Raw genomic sequence first — 22,546 nt, forward strand, 5'->3', positions numbered from 1 at the left:
AGAACAGGAATGCTAATTCTTTGTAAATAGGATCCAGTATTAAGCATTTAAACAAACATCAAGTGACACTTGCTCAGCTACAATACAGGGACACTTTGCTGTCAAGGAGGTCCCACTGCTACTGCCCTCGCGGTGCGGCTGCTCTCTTGATCAGCCCCTTTGAGAGAAGAGCGCACAGAAGTAGTGCAGAAAATGCTGAAGAACTTGCAAGACTTTGATACTGCTTCTGCTTTTGCGGCGTTGGGAAATGGAGGGCTATTTGTGCTTGAGACGTGCTTGCCTGACCTGTGGGTTGCTGTACGTGACGGGTGAAGGGTGTTGAAAATCAGTTCCTGGAAGTCTCAGCCAGTGGTGTGAGGGTACTTTTGAAAGATTCTCATTGTGGTGGTTCTTTCCCAAAACCTTCATTTTCCTCCTTCCTTGCTCCTTTTTTTTCTTTCGCATATAATAAAGAGCCATTTCTTTTCAATCAACGAATCTATTTGCAGAACATGTAGCTGTTAGATGCCTTTGGTTTTGTTTCAGCATGCGTTTCCATAAAAAGTCACCACTAATGAGCTGTGCGAATATTTCAGACCTACTGCCAAGCCAATTTGGTTAAAAGGCTTGTCCGTCCTTCATTACCATTTGATCCTTACACATGTACAGTGTGCTTGAGCGGGTACAACCATGGTAGCTGTAAAAAGGAAGGTGAGATGCTGAAGATAGCATCTCAGATCCCTGAAAAATCCTTGTTGCTACTAGTGCAGCTGCTATTCTTTGTTTTACTTTATCTCCATATGTTGGTTTCCCAGGTATATCTCATCAATGGATCAAAGTTGGGAGAGTTAAGAAAGATCTTCTCACAAGCTGCGGAGTTTCTTTTAATAGCTACGATCGGCTGGTATGTCTTTTAATTATAGCCACTGTTTAGGAGACTTTGGGTCGGTTTGTCTTCCAAATCAACTGGCATTGAAATTCTGTTGAGTCTGAAAATCTGAATTCTGGGTTTTCACTTCCGTGTTTGGAAAGTGTTGCGGTAAGCGATCCAACCTGAACCCCAGTTTCTGACCGGAGCTGTGGGCCCACCCTGTGTTCTTTCTCTAGGATGACATTTCCAAGGGTCCACAGTCACCGTCTGAGCCAGTTTCTGTATTCCTGGTGCCGGGGCTCCTTACTGTACTTCTGTATCTGTTTGCATGCCAAGAGGTGGTTGTGTTTAATTGGTTTTATTATGTTTTAATTTGCTTTTAGGATGTTGTACAGAGCTCTGCACCTTGGCAGTGGAGGGAGCTCTTTGTAACTGCAAGTTTTATTATTTCGGCCTTCTGATGTGACCAGAGGTTTGAACGCTAGTTCAGTCCTGGAGCCGCCTGCAGAAATCCACCAGCCTGGAAAACGTTTCTTGCTCCACAGGATTCACAAATGCAATTTTAGAGGTCACTGTCTAACAGTTATAAAATTTTTCAGTTTGTTTCTGCACGTAAAGACAGGAATACTGGGGGCTGGTCCTCAGCTGAGGAGATCAGCTTGTGTCTGTCTCGTACCAGCAGTGACTCCTGCAAGAATCCTCATAATCTTACACTGCTTTTAGTGGTCCATGTTTTTTTCCCTTCAGTGGGGATGTGTATTTGACTGTCTACATCTTGATTTAGGCACAAATCTCCGTCCAATACACAGATCACATACACTTTAGAGGAAGTTGTGTGTGTGGATTGCTGAAAGTACAGACTAAAGCTGTCTCTATACAGCAATTTAGATAGGAAGAATTAGCTTTAAGCTCCAGTTTCTCCATTAGTAGGCGGCTAGTTGACTTTTGATTATGTAGGCAAAGCAATTCCTGCAGAAAAAAAGGAAGTGGTTTGGCTGACCGCTGCTGCTTTTAGTGGCTTGCTGTGAACTGAACTTATCTTTCATAGCAGTGATGGCTGGGAAATAGAAAGCGGTTTGTGGAGGCACTGAAAGGAAGCCTGCTCGAGTAACAGAAAACCTGTCCCACAAAATCCTTTGACATGTGCTGATTGGATCTGAGCTCCTGCGAGACATCTCCTCTCAATCCGTTCAAATCCACCTAGCCTGGATGGTAATTCCTTCCCCTTTGCTTTACCCGGTGGTATTTCTTTCCGGTTTTGAGATTAAAATGTCATCTGTCCAAGCAGAACCTGAGTATAAATAAGTAAATAACTTCCAAGCCGTTTGCTGGGCCCACCTGCCTGGAAGAGCCCTTGTCTATGTGTAGCTTAAGCTTTGAATTGCTGGTGACTCCTGGTGGTTTCCTGCAAGGAAAGGAAAAGAGGAAGGACCCCCAGCCCCTCGTCAGTGACCAGGACACAGGCCAGCGGGGGGATTTCATGGTGGAGGACAGCAGCGTTCTCGCTTTCTGGCTGTCCATGGGGCTGGGCTAGGATAAGCGGAAAGCATTGTGTGTTGGGTGAGGGATTGATCTAACACAAGGAGATCCGTGTCCAGGTCTCCATTAGTTCTGCTCTTGCACTGATGCTGAGTAGGAATGGGGGAGATTCTCTGAAATTCTAGAAATTCTCTGCTCTGACCTCTTAATCGACTTTGCTACATCGCTTTTCTTTGGTCTCTCTTTGTCACTCCTGCATGCACAGAACTTGTGGACTATGTGGTGTCATATAGGGGTGTCTTGGGCATCTGAAGAGCTCTTTAAGCAGTTGTCCTGCCTGCTGAGGAACAGAGCAGGATTCCCGTGGTGTTCAGTTGCCTGCGTTACTCTGGAAAGCTGAGAAATTGTTGAGAGCTTAAGCAGATGATGTAAAAAAGCCTGTATGTATTAGATGACACAATTAATGTATCTTCAGGAAAGTGTCAATAACAAAAGGCTACTACTCTGTGCCGTATACCTTTTGGTTTAGGGTTCTGATCAGCTCAAGTAGGGTGAATCCATCTTAATTAAAATTAAATGAGTATTTAATTAACTTTATCTGCATTTCCAGAAGCAAGTGCACATGCTGTCATGATCTGTGTCTCTCTGATTACCAGGCATTCTCACCTTGAATAATATTTTGATGAAGAACGCAGTATCATTAGCTGTCAGCCATTTAAGATGAAAGCCCCTCCTTTGCTTCCACCAAAACATATCCCCTCGTGTAGGCTGTGTTCAACTGAAATTGTCATTTTAATACCAAAGAGCGTGGCACTGCTTACAGCTGTGTGCAGCTGGAGGGATGTGTGCTGCCCTTCACTCGAACGCGTTGGTTTCTTCAGTCGAGGCACTTTGAATTCAGTCTGGCGAGCTGAATATAGGTTAAAGGAAAATCCTGTCATAGTTGTGTCCGTGATGCATGTTAAGAGATCAGTGTGGCAAAATGTCCTTTGCTGCACCGCTCAGCTTTATTCTCTGTGATTTACTTAGATTGAATTTTGTTAGTGAGTCCCCAGATAAGCCAGACACAGACTGATGCAGCTTTCCCTGGCAAAACGACAGGTGTCGAGGGATGCTGGGCAATTATTTTGGGCTTTGCCTTGAAACGCTGCTCTCGGTCCCTGCCAGGGCTCTCCAACAGCTGTAGCGGTTCATGGATGGAGCTGTTTGCTTCTGTTATACTAATTTTTCTGTTCCTTGACTCAAACCAAGGTGTTTCATATCACACTGTGCAAAAGTTGATCGTGCAGATATGAGCTATGTCGAGAATGGATCAGCTTCCTATATATAAATAGAACGGGGGCTTGTGCATGTGTGAGATTTTTTCTTGATTTAGTATTTTCTTTGTGCCCCAAGTATCAGCTGCCTTTACAATTCTTGCAATTCATTACCATATCTAAAAAATGGCTAAGGGGAAGAGGCATTTCCTTGAATGTGTTTGCAGCTCATGTGTCTGGAAAATGCCACATGTAGATAATCCAAGGCTGAGCAAAAGCAGCGATGCCTCATTCGGAGCATGAGCTGCTGCTGTGTGAGGAGACTATTAACAACACTTTTAGGGAGGTGGCAGGAAACAGCGCCTGTAACACTGTCAATATCAAGATGAAAATGTACTTTTACATGGATATCTGCTTTGTCACCCAGAGCAGAGATGATTCAGTGTTCAGGGTGTTTGGGGCTGTGTTCAGGGAGTCTCGGAGCACGTAACTGGCGCAGAAAGTGTGAATTGGTTCTTTCCCCAAGTATTAGGAATGGCGAGATGAAATGCTGTTTAAAGAAGGGGGAGAATTGGGGGGAGGAGGCAGTGTCATCAATCAGAGTTTGTTGTTACTCTGATTATTATGGGCTGATGTGTTGGAGATGAAATAGCTGGAGCATTATCTCAGTTGCTCGGAGTTGTTTTTTTATGCTCAGCTGTCATTTTCAGCAGCTTCTTAAGTGGGGAAGGTCACTATGGCTTTGTGCTTTTGGGTCTCCCCTATAAACCCTGTTGTGTTACCAAAGAGGAAATATGATGATTGTTCAAGCATAGAAAGGCTCAGTGATATTAATATTATTCCTAAGAATAGGGCCTGTCAATCAGTAATCCCTGAAATGTAGAGCAAAACAAATTTGGCCTGGCTTGCTTTCACCTCATAGAAGTACTAACAGATCTGACCCGTGTTTCCTTGTAGCTATGCTATACCAAGCCTTGGCAATGTGTATAAAATAACAGGTAATCCAACAATTACAAATAAAATGGAAAAGCTGAACTAAACATGCTACAGATCAAAATATTCAGGGAGAATTATTCAGCCTGTTTAATTTGCTAGATGACTTTGGTCAGTGAGAAATACTTTTGGTGGAAAAGTGAAAAACTCACAGAAAATAGTAAAATTTGATGTAAACAGTCTGCCCTCCCCAATTTTGTATGGAAAACTGCAACAGGTTCCAATTTGTTCCTGAAAATTGGCTTTTACACATTCTCTTTTGTACTGGGAGTATTTAATCCCTAATGATTGTGTAGTAATTCTGTAGTTTTACTGCAAAAATTTTAATTACTTAATGGTGCTTAATTATTAGATACGTTGGTCTGATATGACCAATGCCTGCTTGAAAGGAATGAAATTGAACCTCTCTTAAAAGAGAATCAGCTCAGGTTTTGATCTCGAGTACCACAGCATCCCAGACTGGCGGGGGCTGGAGGGGCCCTCTGGAGCTCACCCCGTCCCACCCCTGCTGGAGCAGGCACCCCCAGAGCGGGGGCACAGGGCCGCGTCCAGGCGGGGGGTGAATGTCTCCAGGGAAGGAGACCGTGCGTGTTTTGTCCAGACCTTGTGGCAAGAGCTGAAATGACGCTCACGCTGAATGTCCTCGCACAGGTTGTACGAAAGCAGGCACGACTCTTCAGAGAACTGCCCAGCATGAACTTCGAGGCACGCCTCTGTGCATCCTGAGCCTTCTAACATCGCACCGCTGGCTATCCAGTTAGCTCTTGGTGAAGAGGATCCTTTTAGAAAACTTCTTTCTGGGCAGTGAGCGTAACTATGGCAATGGTAGCTGGTCAAAACGGATGATTTCAGTTGAAGCTCCTGACTTGCATCTTTGCAGGCCCAGCCCAGTCCTGTAACGTGCTGTATAAACCTCATTATAAGAGAAATCATTTAGTTTGTACGAGTTAAGTGTATGACCTTTAATTTATGCAATAGATTGAAAGCAAAATGTGTGTTACTTATGACATTTATTTCCTTAAGTGTAGATTTTTATTAGCTGTGTCTGAATATCCCTGTCGTAAAGTTCATCATGTTGTGTTTAGATTGGTTTCCAAAAGACGCGAGCGATGCAATTGTGCCCTCTGTGCGTGGACGAAATTTTTTAACCCGGTACTTCAACTAAATTTAATAGGGGTTAAGTGGTGTAAAAGGTAATTCATGTCCAGTGAGTTTTACATTAAAAACAACAACACATTCAACAAAAACACTGCAGCCATGACCAGTTTGGAAAGATTAAGCTTTTCTAGCTAAAACAGTAATAAAACAGACCTGCCAATGTCTGAAAGCGCAGCTTCAGGTGATGTGACCTGAGGTTTGACAGACGTTGGAGATAAGAAACCACTTCTGCTTTAAAAACAAACAAACAAAACAGTAAATCCACCACACAAATGAAGCAAAAACCAACAAAAAAACCAAAAGCACCCCCCTCAAAATCCACCACTGCCAAAACCTCAAAACTGAACACCCAAAAACCAGACCCACCAAAACCCACTGAAAAGCTCTTTCAGATTATTTGCTCTTTCTCATTTGTTCAACAGCTTCGTCCATTCCCTAACCTGCAGGTTTGTCGGGTGCTTTGCCCTGAGGGCTAGCAAATGCATTGTGCCTGTATTTTATGCCAGCAAAGGTGGAGAAAAATAAGCAAAAAGTGGGTACGTGTGCACATGACCCCTTGGATGTCGACCAGTAAATAGGATGAGTGCTGCCGGGAGGCTGGTGCAGGCTGTGGCAGTCTCTCCCGTGCAGTTAGAAGCAGTCTGAGAGGTAGGTATTTAATTTTGAGCTCACACCAAAGCAAACAAGTTGCAAAAGGACAGGTAATATCTTGACTGTGCTTTCTGTGAGGTCATCTGCTCGCTTTGATCATCTCATAGATGTTATTTTCTTCAGGCTGACACAGCTGTGATAGTAATTCGATTATTCTTGTTGTTTGCATGAGAATTATAACTAGTTACTTGATAGAGTCACGGCGACTGCCTTCTGCCCCTAGGGAAGTGCTGTGCTCTGCTTTATCTTGGAAATTTCACAGCGAGAGATCTCATCTGTAAGGATATGACTGAGCAGTTGGTCTTATCGCTCTTCGCTTCTCTCGCTGGAGTCTCCCCTCCATCTTGGCCACAGCTGATTGACAGACCAGGTCTTTTAAAATACCTTTCACTCAAAGGATTGACGCGTACTGTTTTCATACACGGTGGGCACGGTTGTTCTGATTTGGCTTTTGGTTTTTTCTAGCCAGGAGCCACCTCGCAGCTACAGAGCTGGCTTTGCTTTTGCAGTAGAGAGGTGTCTAGCTCGTGTTTGGCGTGGCTCAGTGGGGAGGAACTGCCGGGCACGCACCGAGGAGGTGCGCTGGACTCCTTTTGTGTTCCTTTTCAGTGCTGGTTCCCACCCTCCAGCCCCCTGGAGGTTCTGGCTATTTCTTCCTGTCTTTCAACTAATTTCAAGGCCAAAATGGTTTCACGCATAACTTGTAAATTCCTTTATTAATCTTAGTACAATTTTAGGTATGAGAAGTGTTTTATAGCATTGGTGTAAATCCAGATGTTCGCTGCTTCTGCGATGGGTCAGATTTTCCTACCCAGGTATTTCTGTATTGAGAAACACTGAATCCAGCTGACAAATCCCATGCCACTGGTGTACTTCAGACTGGGAAAAATATGAGCTCATTCATTCAGAATAGATCTTTCTGCCAAAGAGATATAAATACGCATTGCTGCTTCAATATTGTGGCCTCCATTCTTGATAATAAGCAATTGAGAATGGAGGGTGGGGAATTTGGCACGTCTGTCGTTACTTCCACAAACAGTAGGGATGGGACGGCTGGATATTTTCAGCTTAGCAAAAAAGCTGAAGAAAAGAAAGTGGGTGGGGATAAAAAGCATAAAAACATGGGTTCCAACTAATCCATTAGAGCTTATTGCTTCAAGAAGTGGCTAGTTTCTGAGCATTTTTTCCTTGTTATTTCTGTCTGAAGGTTTTTAAGATGATGTCTTTCAAATGCTTATTTATGTACCATGTAACATCTGAAATATAAGTACTATAGTTCTCCCCTTCCAGGATGCAGAACTTGCCTCTACGCCCTGTTTGAGTTGCCGACGTGAAAATGCTATCCCCTGCTTGCTTGATGATCACATTAATTTCAGGATTGTTTTTCCTTGGCCTTATGGAGGAAGCAAATTTGCAGGAATATTGTTCTTTACTCTTGCTTTTCTTTCCATTTGTGCTTAGTTCCCCCCGCTGCAAGCTAAGGTGACAGGTTTTTGCATGACTGCACGTTCAGTTGCAGACTTTCTGTAGTCGAAGATGCAAATGTCTGTCCATTTATCTTGTGAATGTGGGAGTATCTTATGGTTCAGCCTTCTGACTCCTCGATCCTTTTTAGACCACTAGGTTGGTTTTTTTTGCTCAGCCTGAGCACTCGCTGCTGGAGCTTTCTTTTCAGTGCTGTGTCATTAAATTCCATGAGTTTCCACCTCCTGCAGACTAATCACTTTAGTGCTCATGCTTCATACATCTTGGTTAGAGCTCAGAAACGTCTGAGACTGGGCATTGGGAATGATCCTGTATTTTAATAGAATAGAGTCTCTGGTTTGACATCAAGTGAATTCTTATATTAAAAATTACATAAGCCCCACTCACTGCTGAGAAAACAGGCTGTATTTGAAGCACAAGAGTTTCCATAGTCTAATGGAAGTGATGTAAGGCATTAGGAAATTATCCTGTTGGTCTCTAGAAAAGAGCAGGGTGTTCTACATGCTGTGTCAGAAACTGCTGTATGTACATTTTTCAGAATATCTTGGACAGAGATCCAGGTCTCAGACTCTCCTGAAATTAATCTTCCAGGCATTGTGTTAGGTGTATTGTCAATTCTGTAAGCTAACCCAGAGGAACCTTTATGCTAATTAAAATTTCTTGCAATCATTGATCTCGCTTTTATCTTCTTCCTCCCACCCAACCTCTCGTCCTATAAAATCAGACCAGCCTTACAGGAACATATAGTGGGAGGAAAACGAGTTTGTGCTGGCGTATTTCATATGGTAATCTCATTAGCAGTTGTGCTTTGTTGTGAATACGTGACCAGGTTGGCGGTACGTGCTTTCTTAATGCATTTATCCTCAACCATCCCCCAGGATCTTCATCCGTTCTTGTTTTCATGATGGCACGTGCATGTTGGTGTCCTCCTGAGCTGGTAGCCTCAGTGGCTTGTAGGTAAGAAAGTCAGCAGAAACAGAAGCTTCATGGAAGTTAGGTTTCTTGTTCCAGACATGTAATTATGTATGAGCAGTTTCTCAGTGGACAAGCCAGCTGTAATTTGGATATTTTACAGAAAAATCTATATTACTGAAAGTGCATTGGACCAAAGTGCAACAAAGCCTGGTGCAACTTGTGTGTATGGAAATGACAGCCATTAATTCTCCTTGGGAATTTTAGTTTCAGGCCGTAGTGCTGGAGGTCGACAAGTGTCTTGATAAAAGAAAGACTATTGCAATCTTTTGTTTAGAAATCAAATTAAAAGGAAAACTTAGAGCTTGAAAAAGTGTCTGTTATTCTTTGAAGACTAGGTTGCGATGAAAGCATACCGGCTCTGCTGCCCCCTAAACGGATCTATTTTTATGGCATTTCTGATACAAGTGAAGAATCCATTATCAGAAATCCCATGAGAGCTAATGCTAAATAGAGTTCCAGCCTGGCTGACCGGTCCCCTGAGCTGCAGGTAATGCCTAAATGATGCTTTGAACATATAAAATACTATATAAATGCCACACGTTGTTAAGCTTTCTGTGATGTCTCTGTACTGTGGAATATATCCAATTTCACTTGAGTTGGGGGGGCGGGGATGGGATGAAAGGAGCCGAGGAAAAATTGAGTTGAGTGAGGTTTGAAGCCTTTGATCAAGAGAATAGATTTTCTGGTTGGAGGCCAAGATCGGGTAGAACTTAGTTTATCTGGTGGAAATGATCCCTTTTGGAAGAATTTGGGTGCAGAGAGTTGGAAATAGGGGGAGTTACTGGGTGAAATTGCTTGGCTAGCCTGCGGAGCAAAAACTCTTAAGAACTAATGGTATTAATTTATTTGAAAGATGAGAAATTGAGGTGGGGTGGGGTTGAATGGCAGGTGTAATCCTGTAACTGGGACAGTATGTTTATCCTTGCTTACAAAATCCAGTTTTTTCCTATATTCTTTAGTTGTTTAATGTATAAGTAGGGCTCTGTCAGGAACAAAACATGGAACGACAAGACCTGTGTTGTATTGGTATTATCGCAGGCTTAAACCTTCTTGCTCCAGGGACTGCCTCTGCCAGCTACCAGGGTTCATGACGAAGGGAGAGGCATCTTTTGTCTCTGTGGGAATTGTAGGACAATAGCAGTTTCTTTCTGGTCTTCTGTTGCATGATGTTGGTTTCTTCCTGACCTGTGACACAACAACTTCCCCAAATCCAGTAAAACCTTTCAGTATTTCCAGAAGCAGGTGGATAGATGTCTTCAAACATCACTAAAAGTTTTCCAATTACTGTGCTGTAAGTGATGGGTGTGCACTACAGCAGCTCTCTTGTGGTCACAGCAGTGTGGAGTTTCTCATTTCCAGACAGTTTACAAGGTGCTGAAGCTGTCTGGAAGGCTTCGAGTGTTGCAGTGTACAAATCTGCACTTGAAAGATGTTCTAGTGGAGGCTAACAAAGGCGTCTCCAGCGGGGAGTTCATTACCGAAAGGGTACTTATATAACTTTCTCCCTCCTTTGTGGGATGCCTGTAACTTTTGTAAAGTAAATCATATCCTGAATGTCTTTTAGATGTCAGCAGGAGACGGGACTGAGAAATGGCCCTAATCCTGAGTATGTAGTGGTTGAGTCCAGCAGTTGCTTTGTGAGAATGGGAAGGTTTAATCTGCAGCCACAGTAGCCTTTCTCTCCTACTACTCTGATCTTTACCTTACGTAAGCCACAGCCTGCTGTGCTGATTTGGAATTTGTTTAATAGCTCAGTTATTTAGACATGATTACTGCTTCATTCCATTCAATATTTTTTAAATAAGATGAACAGCTCATGAAGGGTTTTAGCCTAAAAATACCTGTTTTGGCTAGCTAGGATAGTGAAGACTGTGGCGGCAGTCACAGAAAAGTCCACTGCATGAATCTCTTGCAAGCTTTAGTGAGCTATTGCTGATCAAGAGGCTTATGTGTTGCCTTCTGTAGTTTCTTTTACAATGGGCCCTATTTTTTTCTGCTGAAGCATTGCTTTGACTTCCTAGTGTTTCCTCTCTGAGCTCCAGGGAAAAGAGGTTTTACTTTTTTTTAGATTGAATTGCATGTCAAATAGGTGCTGTGTAAATTCTTTCCCATGTGAGCATTTGAAGGGGTTGAAATTCCATGCTTTGCCTGGATGTGCTTTGGCTGTTTGAAGGGTTCAAGAGCTGAAGACTGTTTAGATTAAGATTTAGTGTTTTCTTAATAGAAAATGTTCAAGGTGTAAGCTGACAGTCAGAGGCTGGGTGTTATTCTCTCCTGTGGCAGACGGGGTAAGGGAACTGTCTGTAACAAACAGATTTTGTTCCTTTACCTTCCTCTCGGCAGCAGTAGCATCTGCAGTAGCGGATGTGAGGTTGGGTGGGTGAGCGTGTCTCTTCCCATACTCCCCACTGAGGTTTCAGTGGGGTTTGCAGCTTTGCCCTTAGAGAGGGTAAATTTGTGTTGCATATAAACAGCATAATTAAAGTAGCAGGGAAGAATGGAAGTGGAAGGAATTATTTTTGAGCTGTTTCACGTTGAATGCTCAATGAAGCGTGCCTTTTTTCTCCTCGTTATTTGTGTGTGGGAACCTAACATGGTATTTTTGTGGTTACATGCAAACTCTTTCAAGATGATCTTTCTCAGTGTAGAACTGTATTATCGGAGTCAAAAACATTCAGCTTTAATATCAGTGATGTGAAATTTAAACAACACGTAGCTTTGTCCCATGTAGCAGAACAAGATTTAGGCCGGTTCTTGGGATCTTGAGGTATCTTCTTTTCTAGGTTCAGTCCCAGTCTCTTCCCGTTAATTTGTTCTGAGTGTTCTTTAAAGCAAATCTGTATCCTGTTTCCATGACAATATTTGTAAAATAGATGCCTTTCTTGTAGCACGTATATATGGATTTTTCATTTGTAACATCTTTTTGCATCAATTCCTGGTATTTTCAAGGTCTCCTTGAAGTATTTGGACCATCATACTATTCTAGATAGAGCTTAAATGAGCATTTATGGATAGATACAGGCCTAACCTTTGAGCAAAGCTTCGCAGTATCTTGTCTAGGGAGACAAGAGTGAATGAGGTGATTTTTTTTTTCCGTTTCACTGATAAGTAAAATGGAACAGAACAGGAACATTCATTCATTGTGTGATAGATGGTCTCTCCAGGTTTCCCTGCATCCCCCATCTTTTCTTCAAGTAGAAGGTGGGTTTTGTTTGGGAGAACTGGAGCGGTGTACGTAGCTGTTACTGGAGTCGTTAGCCCATCGGGTTTCTTCACACAGAGATCTCAATGATGGCCAGCAGCCACTGCTGTTCTGGAAGAGTGAAGTAGGTGGCTGGACATTCCTCCCTCCAACACGTGTGTCAGTGCAGAGGTCTCGGAAGAGGATGTTCGTAATCCGAACTGGCAGGCAGGCTGCAAGTGTCCCTGCAGGGCCTGTCCTGCAGCGGGAGAGGCGTACGGTGCAGCTCAGCCACGTCTTGTCTGAAGTGCATGAAATGACACCCACGTCCTTCAAGGCACATGCTCAGAAGTGACAGGCAAGTCACCTTCCGACTTAAGTTCAGGATGTTTAGTTCAAGCGTCAGTCAAGGACAACCCTCACTTGAGGGGCGCAGCGCGTGGCTGTGCGCGCCGTGGTGTTCCTGTGGTGCGCTGACGGAGCGGGAAGCGGTAGGTGCTCTCCTGTTTGCGCTAACAAAGGGACCGCAGGAGGGCTCTGCTGCAGGCTCCCCCTCAGAGCAGGAGCATTGACCAACACTACATCAGGTCATCTGCTTTTATTTAGCTGGATCTTGAAGAGCTCCAAGGACAGCGATTCTGCCGGCTCTCTGGGAAGCCTGTGAGCATGCTGTACTTCCCTGCTACTGAAGGATGTCTTTCTGACACCCACTCTGAACTCTGAAGCTATGATTTTTTTTTTGACTGTTGCTTTTTTCTTTTCTTTTTTAAAGTAGTCTTATGGGCATTTCCTCTTTCACCTTCCCTGCCTGCCCTAACCTTAGCTTGCATAAATGTCCTTCTAATGTCCATTAAATAAGTTGGGATGTATGAAAGAAGAGAGGGGGCAGGTCTGAGCACCCAGATCCACAACATCTACCTTTAAGTAACAAACAAGGATTTAGAGTCAGAGTAAGGTCCTTGTAATCAGAATAAGCTCTTGCTTCTGAATACATTCAGGCGTTGGGGAGATCCCATGTGGGGCTACAAACTTGTTCTCTGAGATGAGTGCATGTTATTGCATAGCTTGCAAAATTATGCTTGTGGCAAATTCTGCAAGATAGGCAGCTGTGAATTTAGGAAACAGGACTGAGCCCTAGGCGTGTTTTTATGACATAATTAGATCACTTTAGCTTTGTTTTCACTGAAGAGGATAAAATTACCTTCTAGATTTTTTTTATCAGTTATGACCACAAATTAATAATGAATCTCTAGTGCCAGCAGCAGACTACCTAATTGCTACGGCAGCTCAGAGGACTCTTTCATGGCACCATCCTTGAAATGTATTTGCTTTCTGGTTATTGATAAAAGGTGTCTGTATTGTGAGCTGAGCATTCCTGGTTGCTTTTTACTATTGACTCTTGTACGCAGTGGTATAATATTTCACCTTTCCTGCTCTCAAGGGCATTTCCCCACAAACTGTGTGATTTCACTGATTAGTTAATGTACTGCTCTGTGAGGTTGATGCCCCAGTTAGTTACGCCTACAGTATTGGCCGTGGTGTGGTAGGGAGTAGCCAAGATTCCTAAAGAAGTACAGAAAAGATAACTATAAGAGGGAATAAATTAGAATGAAGAAATTATGAAGGCAGTTGGAAAAATGAAGAAATAAAATCGAGCTGCCTGTGATGGTGTGAGGACTTGGCGGGTCTGTGTGGGCACAGGGATCATGCAGTGCTGTAGGTGAGACGGGAGGAGCCCCAACACTGCTGCTGGGCCCCGGCAGGGGCTGCCGCCACCCTGCGCTTTGGTACCTGCTGCTTCCAGAGAAGTGGCTGAAAAAACTAGGAATGATGTGTTGTGGTGAATGCCCTTCCTCTGCTGTGAAACATCTATTAAAACAGATGTAGTTGGCTACAATTTCTGTTTCTGGGTAATCAGCCAATAGCTAGAGAAGATCAATAAGCTGATAAACAATGTGGCCTCTAAAGTTGGAAGTGGCTTTTTTTTTTAAACAGAACAAAGAGCGTTCCCTGTCCAGGGACACTCTCCAGCAAAATGCAGAGCGGATCAACACTGGCACCCAGTGTCTAGATGGAATCAGTTCAAATCTGGGTTTCCAAATCTGACACCCTTTTTCACACTGACGCCTTGGCTTTCAGTCTTGATGTGCACAACGGAGTGAGGTGCTTAATCTGATATGGCAGCTGAACTCTCTGGGGCTGCAATTTTAATTCTGCTTTCGTCTGGTTCCTGCAGTTGTCTTCTGGTGCTGATAACCACTGCAGTATTGCTTTTCATGGCTTGTCTTTCATGTTATGAAAAGATGCAGGTCTTTGTTTCCCTTGGAATGGTTAACCTTGGTTCAGGGAGGAAGAGAGAAAACAAATGTAAAACCACCCTCCTCCCTAGGGAAGTTTTTTCAGGTTACTCTGCAGCTGTTAAATGCCAGTTCAATGAAGCCTTTAAATGTACACTTAAATCCATTCCTGCTAAGCAAAACACTTAACCACACACTTTAAATTAAGCTTGTGTTCAAGTGTCATTGCACTGAAAAGCAGCAGGACTAGAGCACGTTCACAGAGATAAGCACATTCTCAAGTGCCTTGCTGATTAGGCTCCTGATGCAGGAGAGCATCCCAGGTTGGGACGGTACGGGAGGACCACTGGGTCTAGAAACTAAGCATCTGCTGATGTCTAAGCATCTGCCAGCATGATGATGATGTTCAGGGCCCAGCAAAAGATTTCTGTAGCCAGGCTTCAGCATCTGTATCTTCATTCTAGCTAGGCTTCCTCAACTGTGCTCAGCAAGTAATGACGTTTATTTGGAAGTATAAATAATGAGTGGCATAAAGTCCCAAACGTTAAGGATTTGTGTATCTCTGAAGATACACGGTGTTGTTTGTTGCTCTATCTCCCATGATCTTAGTGCTTTCATGTTTTGCATCTTTTGCTATTTCTGTAGTGGGATGACTAAATCAAATCTAAAGTACTCCTCTCTTGGCTCATGTGCTGCTCTTGGAAGTTGCGTGGAAGTTGCTGTAAGCACATTCCAGGAAGGTAAATTGAAAACTGAAAATGAATTTCCAAAAAAGCCCTAGAACTACTACTACAAAGAAGATGGATGATGAGCCATTTTGGTCTGTTATTATCCAAAAGTAACTATTTGGCTGTTTTTCAGTGAACAAAGAAATATTAGAGGGAAAAAATAGTTTCCATTTAGCTTTATCTCTGGCTGTACTGGAAATGAATCATGCCATAAAGGATAAAATGAAATGAAAAGGATACCATTTATTTCGTTTTCTACTGGACACTTATTATGAAGGTTAAAACTCTTCTCAACTAAACCAGATTGCACTAAACCACTGGTGAAGGATATTAGAATCCCTGTGGCACTTGGCCCAAAAGTTACAGATGCAATTGGCCTATGTGGCTCTTCCCTCCCCCCCACTGGAGCTCCCATTTGTGCTGGCTAAAGGTGCACTGTCCGTGTTGTGCCTAGGTGTTTCAGTTAGTTTTTTGAAGCTGTGATGGACACCTTGGAGGGATTCTCCTTAAAGAATCTGCTTCTGTCCTCGAATTTCTAAGAAGGCAACAAATATAGGGCAAATTATCTCTGGAGTGAAATACTGCTCTGCCCAGCCCAGCCTGGATCTCCAGCAGAAGAGACTTTCATGTTGATTTGCTTGGATGTCTTGACTTCCAACCCGCACTAGATTCCAGAAGTGCAGGAAAATGGAAAGACGTGTTAAAAAAGCATAATGGAGATTAATTCGGAAATGAGTGTGCAGTGATGACTGAGCCAAGCAGTTTAGGTCAATGGTTTTGTTATTTTGCTTGGTCTATGTAGCATCCTTTCATTGGGATTTATAAATTATTCCTGCTGTAATAACTGTATTCAGGAGCTATAAGTGCCTGCTCTGGCATGGCTTGCTTGCTTTTTTATTAGGAATGAAAATTAGTTGGGAATGAGGAGATAATGTATGGCCTCATATCATAAAAGTTGCACTCCTTGATAAGATTTCAAGGTTAGAACAATGATAGCATTGAAATATCTGTCATAAACTACCATAGATAATTCAAGCAATAAAAATGCTTCTTTTAGCTATGTAAATAGGGTAATAGACTGTATCTTGAGGTATTAAATGTTGGGGTTGTTTTATATTCGAACAATATAAACAGAGAAAATGGAGCTGAAGATTAATTTGAATAGGAAATGGGGAAGATTTCTCTTCGGAATGGTGAGCAAGCTAGGGATGGATTTGAGTTTGTTTAGTTTGAAAGTACCTGACTTGGTCCAATATATCAATGTGATGAGTAAGAAGAGAAACATCTCTCTGCCTTTTTTTGTTCTTCCTTCTTTTTCTCCTGACAAGAATAGCTGTGGGGTTTGAGAGAGGCTGATGTAATTAGGCTGAATGCGTTCTGATGGTGGGATGCTGTCCAAGGATGCGTAGAGTCACATCTGATGACTTAAAAACTACTAATTAATTTCGAATGAACTGGAACAAGGAGGCATGGCTTGACAAGTACTAGGTTTTGAAAGCTGCTGATTTTGAGACCTTTCAGTGTAGTGGTCCTGGGCAAGGGGATGAGAAAAATTGGGAATAGGCCTGGTGAGCCTGTTGAAAAGGGTAGAAAGAAATGGGGGTAAAATTTGAGGTCAGTGACTGATATGAAGCTTCTGATACAGATCAGCAATTCTGACACCTCTTCAGCTGCTCTTTAGCAGCTCACAGGAATGGGTGGTGGTAACTTCTCAAATGTGGTATTTCCATTTCCAATTTGTTTGGTTCATTTTCAAGTAACGCATTGAATTCTGTGATGTGCCTCTGGCCTTGCACGAATCATAGACTGTCCTGAGCTGGGAGGGACCCACAAGGACCATCGAGGCCAACTCCTGTCCCTGCACAGGACACCCCAAATTCACACCATGGCTCTGAGGGCCTGTCGCCAGGCTGGTGCCGTGATGCCTCCCTGGGGAGCCTGTTCCAGGGCTCCACCACCCTCTGGGGGAAGAGCCTTTCCCTAATGCCCAGCCTAACCCTCCCCTGGCACATCTCCCTGCCATCCCCTCGGGGCCTGGCGTTGGTCACCAGAGAGCAGAGACCAGCCCTGCCCCTCCTCCTCCCCTCGGGAGGGAGCTGCAGAGGCCATGAGGGCTGCCCTCGGCCCCCTCTGCTCCAGCTGAACAAACCCAGGGACTCCAGCCGCTCCTCGCACGGTTTCCCCTCTAAACCCTTCACCAGCTTCATGGCCCTTCTCTGGACACTCTCTAGTAGATATATGCCCTTAATGTCCTGTGGCTCCCAACCCTGCCCACAGCGCTCGAGGCAAGGCCGCGCCAGCGCGGGGCAGAGCGGGACAGTCCCTCCCTCGCCTGGCTGCGATGTGGGGCTCCCCATGGGTTGGGTCCGGTCGGCATACTGGACCCTCTGTTCCCCTCGGGAGTCATCTATGACAACTACACTTTTATTCTTAATGTGAGTGGTTGTGGTGCAGGGGGTGGGCTGCCTAAATAATCCCTCCATCCCAGGAGGACCTTCATCCACATCATCAGTTGTCTGCCCATCCGGTTCCAGCCCTCATACCTGTTGTGTACAGGCGTTGGGAAGGGGGCGGGTGGGGGCTGTAGGGGGCCCTTTGTCTCTTATGCCATGGTTGGCTGGCGCATCCGTCTCAGGGACGGTACAGTACCATTCCACCAGTCCTTTCTCTGACTCCCTGATATTCCTGCAAGGAGTGGGAGAGTTCTAGGTTTTGCTCGGTTTATTCCTGTCTGACGGCTTCCATGTCCTGACGCTTCATAGTTTCTTGCCGAAAAGGTGACATTTCTGCCTTACACTCCAATCATCCTATCTCCTGTTACCTTGGGAAACAGTTACAGCTGTAGTTCTCGCGTAACCTCCTCTCTAGAGATCAATTAATGCTCTGGTTCTGTTTGTGCCTGTGCTGGCAATTAACACCATGGTAATGGTTCCTCTGCTGTGTCATTTTAGGGAGCGGGGTCTCCAGGGCAGTGTATCTGAATAGCCCTTGGGACAGTGATGTTTGAGGTACGTCGAGGAGCTCTCCAGGTACAACTGCCATGGAATAATCCTATTTCCCTTCCTCTGTCATAAAATATGATAAGGGTTTGGGAGCTGTTCAAATCAAGACAAATAAAATAAACTGCTCTAAATTCATCATGGGAAGAAACAGACTTAGCTACAAAATGACTAACAGGACCTTCTATTCATCTGTACAAATCTGGTCTGTGGCTGCACTCATTTCCATACAATCACTGGAAAATATTATGTTGATTGCTGGGAACAAAGCTTTTATGGGGAGGAAAAAAGAATCCGTGCTACTAATCTACAGTGGAATTGGTAAATGGGTAAGACAAAGCTTTAATAATATTATTCTGTGCGACATCTGATGTAAATAATACAGTTCTATTAATCTCTCAAGCAATCAGAGAGTCTGGCTGTTAGAGGCAGCCAAGGATGAGCAATAATATTATCTCTTCTCAGGAATGTTGGAGTAGAATCACAAATCCATTGCTGTGAAAGCGGTTCCTGCACCAGCTCAGGGGGTTGCACTCACAGCGGAACAAAGGCACGGGCTTCCCGCGCCGGGCGAACTGGTCGGGGGGTTTACGGGGACATCTCCAGCCTCTGCACCCGGCTGCTTGGACTCCCACCCTGCGATCTGCTGAGGGGGTCTGTGAAGCTCTGCTTTCCCAGGGAGCACAGATGTTGTGTCCATCGAGTCTTCTCCCTCCCTCTGCAGGGGAAGGTGTACTTCACCAGCTCACGTCCAGGGCTGACCAAATTCATGTTCTGCACAAGCGCCTCAAGGCCATGACTGACAGCGGGTCCTCGTGTGGGCAGCTCTGCTGCTTATGCTGAAGCCGGCTCTGGATGTAGTGCCAGCCTCTTTGGAAGCAGTTCTTTCAGTCCACGACGCAGCATTTGAAAAAGTGTTTGTCTTCTGCAGATGTGTAGAAATTTAAAATCAAGGCTGACCGATTCCTGCAGCACCCCCGCTGAATCCAAAGTGATCAAGGAGTTAATGTTGCTTCCCCCAAAAGCATGTGTGCGTTGTCTGTCCTGTAACAAGATATTAGTTAAAGCAGCCAAATGAAGCAGAATTTTTAAATGAGAGCCTGTTTTTCAAGCATGATTTTAAGATACGATGCAGGTTGGGGTAGACTGATTCTTTCACAGTTCATTAAGTAGAGAGCAGCTAGTGTTAGAGATTGACTTTTAAAAATGATAGATTTTTATTTATAGCAATGTTCTAGTCATTAATTTTAAAGGAAGGAAGCATAAAAGCAGGAATGGTTCATTTTTTTAACAAAAAGTGACATTGGTAATTTAATTAAATTGGGGTTTTGAGTATCATTATGGAAAATGAAACATTAGTTCTAAGCTGCTTTTCAACACATCTGATGTATCTGATAGCATCCCCCCGCTTACCCGACCTGTGTGGTCGTTAATATTTCGATGTGAAAGTTGCTGCTGAAATTCCCAGCTCTGGGCTCTTTTTGGAAGGGTGTAAATAGTGTTTTGCAGAAGGAGCAAAAGGAAGAGATCTCGTCTGCCAGAGCTCCTCCCTGTGCCCCACTGCCGCGCAGTGCAAGGCTGCGTGGGGAGCCCGGAGCCCGGCACGGTGTCCCCGGGGCGCGGGGAGAGGCTGCTTCTCGGCACACCGATGTGTGGGGAGAGCTTGCAGTTGCAGCGGGGCAGGAAAACCAAACCTGAAGCAATGTGGGAGTCAAGATGTATGTGCTGTTAAAATTAATCAAGTTTAAGGTGGCAAGGTTGCATTTAATCTGGAAGTGGGTTAAATGGAAAACCAGGTGGTCTGTCTGGATGTAGGAAGCCTAATCCTGTATTGGTTACAGATTAGTCTTTCATTTCCCTCACTGCGAGGGATACTGGGCGCGGATCTGCTGTAGAGAGCCCTCTTAGGGTACCCGACCTCCGCTCCCAGGCGGCAGCCGGGGCCGCTGGCGGGGGAGGCCTGTGCTGGAGGCAGAGCAGGGAAGTTTCAAATCCCGATCCTAAAGCACTGCCCCATGGCAGGACGGAAAGGTAGTGCTCTGCATCAGCTAGTGCTAGGGATTTGTTTCATTTCACATGCTTACGCACAGTTTTGGCTGTATTTTATTCTGCATGCCGTGTGCACTAGCATATCATTTTCCTTTCAATCTTCTTTTCCTTGGCAGAGCTGCAGACTAAACCTTCCTTTGCTTGTAGAAATTCATCTGGTTTTGTTCATGCCCCTGACAAAATTGTTTCCGATGATAAACCATCACTCAGCTTTGAATGACCGTGTTTTCCTTCCTCTGATGTTTCAGCCTTAATGAAAAAGAACTATAATACAAGATGCTGCACAAGGGCCCGATTCAAATTTGATTAAGTCATTCTTAGTCTTGGTTGAATTTGCTGGGTTTTATATTGGGCTCTAAAACCATGATTTGAGTGGATTATTTTGGAGAGGCTTGTGGGAACCTGTAGAGTTTTATTTAAATTCACTGAAACTGCTGTACAGAGGCATTGGATAAGGATTTACTAGTATGTTAGCTCCAATCTCTCCATCTTATGTTCAAGTATTCCATATTTTTTCTGATGCAAGTCTTGGACTATAATTTGTCTTCAGTGGAGCTGCCTCCAACTGTGGTGTTCAGAGTCTGCTTTGATGGGTGTGTGCGACATCTGGTTTAAACACACAGTGCAGTGAAGTATAAATCCTGGTGGGCTGGAACGTTGCTCTTTCTGTCGATGTTATAGTTGCTAATTACAGGTTTTGCTGTCTTCTGTGTGGTTCTAAGGTGTAACGCAACTCTGCTTCTGTCTCGGGCCTTTTAGGTGCCCGGCGAAGGTCTGTTGAAAAATGTTATTTCCAACAGGAGCGTAACCTCTGGATTCTAATCAACTGCAATGGTGTTGAGTAGAACTGCAGGGGGCACAGGGAAGAGGGATGCTTTGGTTTAGAAACTGGTAGAACTGGTCAGGAAAGAGCAGATCTTGTTTCTGACTCAGTAGCTTGGGGAGTGATTTTTTGCTTCCTTACATATATTCAGTAGAAATGGTACTTAAACATTAGCCGTAACTGGCTTAATCCTGGCGTGCGATCCAGTAGGGTAAGTTTTGTGGTTATTTGCTCTGTACATTGAGTGATGCATTTACCTTGAGGCAAGCCTTCCCTCTGGATTCTTCCCCTGACAGCTGTGTTACAGTGCACTGTCCCTAACCAGAAGCAACTTTCTTTGGCAGTTCTACCAAGCCACACGTGCGGAAATCCAGGAAGGCTGCAGAACGGGATTCAGCAAGGGACGACGTTCAGCATCGGGGACAAAGTGAGATACAGCTGTAATCCAGGCTTCTTTCTGGAAGGACACGCGTTGCTCACATGCCATGCCAACTTGGAAAACGGTGCCTCCTGGGATTTTCCTCTCCCCTTCTGCAGAGGTAAAGTGTCCTCTCTTCATCTGGCTCACCGCAATGAAACAGGGTTTAATGAGCAGTTTGGGGTTGGGAAACGCTTCGTGGATTGGAAGCTTTATTTAAAAGACTTGAAAACTAAGCATGATGTAGTTAATATTGAGGTTCTTTTTTATTGGATTCTTTAAAGCTGCCAGGGTTTGGGTGAATAATAGGAAGGTTATGAAGTGCTCAAAGTGTTCAAGATGCTGCACAGCTACTTTAATTTCTTTGTCTAAGTGGTGGGAAGAAAAAAAGCAGGAGTATCAGCCATGAGATAAGGTACCTACCCAAGACCATGCAGGTTTTCTAGATCAAACAGTAGAAAACGAGACTGGATTTTCTGCAGCGTCAAGCTGGCTTCCCTTGTGGTGCTTTGCCTGTAGAGGTGTGAGTTTGCAGAGGGCTGATGTGCTGCGGGCTGCTGGCAGCCTCGGGCAGGGGATGTGCTATGGGAGGCCCAGTCTGGCCGTTGTTGGAAGAGGCTGGCCAGCTTTCCTGCAAGCCCTTTTGGGGTAGAGAAACCTGGATTCCATTATCGGTAGAGAGAGCTGCTTCCTAATTCTCTGGGGCCACAAGGGACTAGAGAGTCTGTAAATATACAAGTGTCTGTGGTGTTAGACCACAACAGTTGCTGCTGCTTTGAAGTCTTTTCCCCTCAATTCCTTGTGTACTTCAGCAGAGCGTCTTACATTGATTCTTTTTATTGACCGTTTGTGCAATCAATCAGCAGTTCTAAGCTGTAGCATAAATCTTGAATTTAAAGTGAGCAAATATTGTTTGCTTGGTGTGTTTTTAATGCTTGCTTGAATGAGTTACGCAGAGTCATATGTTCTCCTTAGTGTATTTCTTGTACACTTCCCTTCTGGTTTGGGGCCGAGGGCATTAGACCACTGAAGGAATGGTTCATACAGCTGCACTGACACTGGAGGAGGAGGAGAGCTATTGTTGCCATTTTAGTACGGTCGGTTATGATTCTTTGCTTTTCCTTCAAATTAGAACTCTCTTTCTAACCTTTTCTTTAACTTTTTTCCCCTAATTTCACTGGAAGTGTGCACAGGACAAACATTC

At 44.2% G+C, this 22,546-nt stretch overlaps 1 protein-coding gene across 1 annotated transcript in view; it reads left to right on the forward strand.

The window, feature by feature from the left end:
* Positions 1–22,546, forward strand: part of CSMD2 (CUB and Sushi multiple domains 2) — a 358,465-nt gene that overhangs the window by 96,964 nt on the left and 238,955 nt on the right. Inside the window, exon 5 of the mRNA XM_064471428.1 lies at positions 21,269–21,463. Within this exon, the coding sequence (XP_064327498.1) occupies positions 21,269–21,463 (195 nt within the window). The remainder of the gene's footprint in view (positions 1–21,268; positions 21,464–22,546) is intronic.

This window comes from Phalacrocorax carbo, chromosome 22 (genome assembly GCF_963921805.1).
Source record: "Phalacrocorax carbo chromosome 22, bPhaCar2.1, whole genome shotgun sequence".
Taxonomy (NCBI): Eukaryota; Metazoa; Chordata; class Aves; order Suliformes; family Phalacrocoracidae; genus Phalacrocorax; species Phalacrocorax carbo.